Consider the following 3,454-nt stretch of genomic DNA (forward strand, 5'->3'; position numbering starts at 1 on the left):
TATTTAACTATCATTTGTGGGAGGGTCTCTACAAACTGTGCAATTATAATCGTTAGTGGGGGTTTTTTTCTTGTAAGGATTCTTCCGATTTAATTTAATTATTCTGCTGGGATTTCATAAAAATTTCGTAGAAAGCAGGGTTATTAACATTTGCCAGACAAATTCAACCCCCGCCCTTTTTTTTCTTTTCTAAGGGGAGGGAAAGGGGACAATCTTTGAAAATTGTTTTTCTTTTTTTTCCCTTCCGGTGTTTTTATTGCAGTGTTAACGGTGCACAACGACCCTGCATTTATGCACACCTTGCATGCATCGTTAGCATTGCCATGGATACATATTATTATTATTACTATTATTATTATAATTATTAATATTATAATTATTAATAGTAGTCTTAGTAATAGCTGCTATTAGAAGGGATGGTTTAAACACAGACATACACATATATTGCATTTGTCGAGAAAGATGGTCTTAATTGCAACTTCAACACTCTGGTGTTAGTGCCCCTCCAATCACTTAATAAGGGCTATATATACACTCTATATATAATATATACACTATATATATATATGTATATATATCTATACGTGCATACACTTGTATTATTATATATATATATATATCTTTTTCTAGGTAAGTTGTTGTAATCATTCTCTTCTGACTTTCAAATCTGTTCTAATTAGGTTAATAAAATTGTTAACATCTTAAAGTTTCGTTGTGGTTTTTTATTGCCTAGTGCTCAATCCCAACTGTCCTGATCCAGTTGACCCATGATCAAAAATGTTCCAATAATGACCATCCTGTGTGTGTGTGTGTGTGTGAATAAGATGCTGTGTGAACTGAGATCTTCATGGACAAGCACCTCATATCTAAAATAAAGTGTCAACGCTTGCAGTAAGTAAATTGATCCAGCTGTAGAAACTCTGCCAAATCAGATTGGAGCCTGGTGTAGCCATCTCGTTTCACCAGTCCTCTGTCAAATCGTCCAACCCATGCTAGCATGGAAAGCGGACGTTAAACGACGATGATGATGAAGATGATGATGATGATCCCTCCATTTTACTCATCTACTGTAATTGTTGAGTATATGGAGCTTTTCCATTTTCACAACCCAAAAGATGTCACTGGATTTATTCTGTACAACTAGCTGGCCCCGTGCCATCAAAAATGACGGCTAATTTGTATTTTATATATAAATATGGATGGGAAATCAAATTAATACACTTGTCAATGTTATCTGGTGGTTGTCTTTTGAGGCGCGACATTAATCATTTGTTACTGGAAGAACGCTGGTTCACACAAACACATTGTTCCCTTGTACACACATACACTCACAGAGTTGAAACCTTGTTTGGTTTTTCTTTTCAGCGTTCAGTGTTCACCATCCCACTTACACACACAAACTTTTACATTGTTGTTGTTGTTGTTGTCACTCCGTCGCTTACGACGTCAAGGGTTCCAGTTGATCCGATCAACGGAACAGCCTGCTCGTGAAATTAACGTGCAAGTGACTGAGCACTCCACAGACACGTGTGCCCTTAACGTAGTTCTCGAAGGAGATACAGTGTGACAAGGCTGGCCCCTTTGAATTACAGGCACAACAGAAACAGGAAGTAAGAGTGAGAGAAAGTCGTGGTGAAAGAGTACAGCAGGGTTCGCCACCATCCCCTGCCGGAGCCTCGTGAAGCTTTAGGTGTTTTCGCTCAATAAACACTCACAACGCCCGGTCTGGGAATCGAAACCGTGATCCTATGACCGCGAGTCCCGCTGCCCTAACCACTGGGCCATTGCGCCTCCACTTCCCTTCTATATAAACACACACATATAGAGTTGGACGGAGGAAAACACAAGAGTATTATTATAGAAGATGACACCACACAATATCATCGATAATTATCTCACTTTCGTAGTTACGTAGTGCATTCATGTCTGTCACTTGACAACCGATGTTGGTGTGTTTACGTCCCCGTAACTGGGCGGTTCGGCAAAATATACCGATAGAATAAGTACTGGGCTTACAAAGAGTAAGTCCTGTGGGTCGATTTGCTCGACTAAAAGCGGTGCTGCAGCATGGCCACAGTCAAATGACTGAAAACAAGCGAAAGAGTCTCTGACGAATTTATATTTCAACAAAATATCAAGAGTTATTTCCCTTGCATAATGTTTATGCATATCTAACGAAGGAAAATGAGGATTTCTGCCAAATCTGGAGAAAATCCGTTCAGCCATTTTCCAGTAATTTTACAAACACACATACGATTGACTGCAATACCCTGCTTTCGCACACGGGGTAAAGATTCATTTTCAGCCAGTTTTATATCGTTTTACATTCAATATGAGAATTAAAACAGTATTTCTACTTCCTTATTAGTGATAGGTGGAGGCGCAATGGCCCAGTGGTTAGGGCAGCGGACTCGCGGTTTCGATTCCCAGACCGGGCGTTGTGAGTGTTTATTGAGCGAAAACACCTAAAAAGCTCCACGAGGCTCCGGCAGGGGATGGTGGTGGCGAACCCTGCTGTACCCTTCCAACACAACTTTCTCTCATTCTTACTTCCTGTTTCTGTTGTGCCTGTATCTCAAAGGGTCAGCCTTGTCACACACTGTGTCACGCTGAATATACCCGATAACTACGTTAAGGGTACACGTGTGTGTGGAGTGCTCAGCCACTTGCACGTTAATTCCACGAGCAGGCTGTTCCGTTGATCGGATCAACTGGAACCCTCGACGTCGTAAGCGACGGAGTGCCAACAACAATATTAGTGATAGATTTTTGCATTATGGCGTATATAATGCTTTTTGGAAACAAACTTAGTGACTAAATGGACGATGTATGGAACAATATAACACAAAAGTCTATTTACCATTAGTGATGTAGTACTCTCAATTTTAATATTATTTTCAATGGAATAATTCCCATTGAATGTGAAATTATGTAGAAACGTTAACCAGGATTTCAAGAAATACAAGTTACCTCCATTGTGCTGTACCAAAGAGACAAGATAATTGGCTGAAAGTGGAACTGTTTTAGCACATTGATATCTATTTTAATGGTTTAATTCATCACAGCTTATGGTTACCTCAGCAATATGAGCTGACGAGGTAGACTTTGCATCAGCCATTGGCAACCTGCAACCTACAAGACTTTCAAAACGGTAAATTGGATTTTTTTTTTTGTTTCTAGTAGTGTGATCTCTCATGTTGAGCTACATGTTGTCCAGTTCCAAGTTCTTGCATTAAAATTTCATGTTAATTTATGTTCCAAACAATTTAATTAACGGACGAAGTTTTATTTGAATAAATTCTTAGGCATGGCTGTGTGGTAAGGAGCTTACTTCTCAACCACATGGCTCCAGGTTCAGTTCCACAAGTGCCTCAGGCTGACCAAAGCCTTGTGAATGGATTTGGTAGTGGAAACTGAAAGAAGCCTATCATATATATATCTGCCTCCCCCCCCC

The 3,454-nt window shown here is 39.8% G+C and overlaps 1 protein-coding gene across 1 annotated transcript in view; it reads left to right on the forward strand.

Annotated features, from left to right (window-relative positions):
- The window catches only part of LOC106870342 (fructose-bisphosphate aldolase), a 28,738-nt gene extending 27,967 nt beyond the window's left edge, over positions 1-771 (forward strand). Inside the window, exon 8 of the mRNA XM_052978083.1 lies at positions 734-771. Coding sequence (XP_052834043.1) covers positions 734-771 — 38 coding nt within the window. The remainder of the gene's footprint in view (positions 1-733) is intronic.
- Positions 772-3,454: the final 2,683 nt, after the last annotated feature.

This window comes from Octopus bimaculoides, chromosome 30, assembly GCF_001194135.2.
Source record: "Octopus bimaculoides isolate UCB-OBI-ISO-001 chromosome 30, ASM119413v2, whole genome shotgun sequence".
Taxonomy (NCBI): Eukaryota; Metazoa; Mollusca; class Cephalopoda; order Octopoda; family Octopodidae; genus Octopus; species Octopus bimaculoides.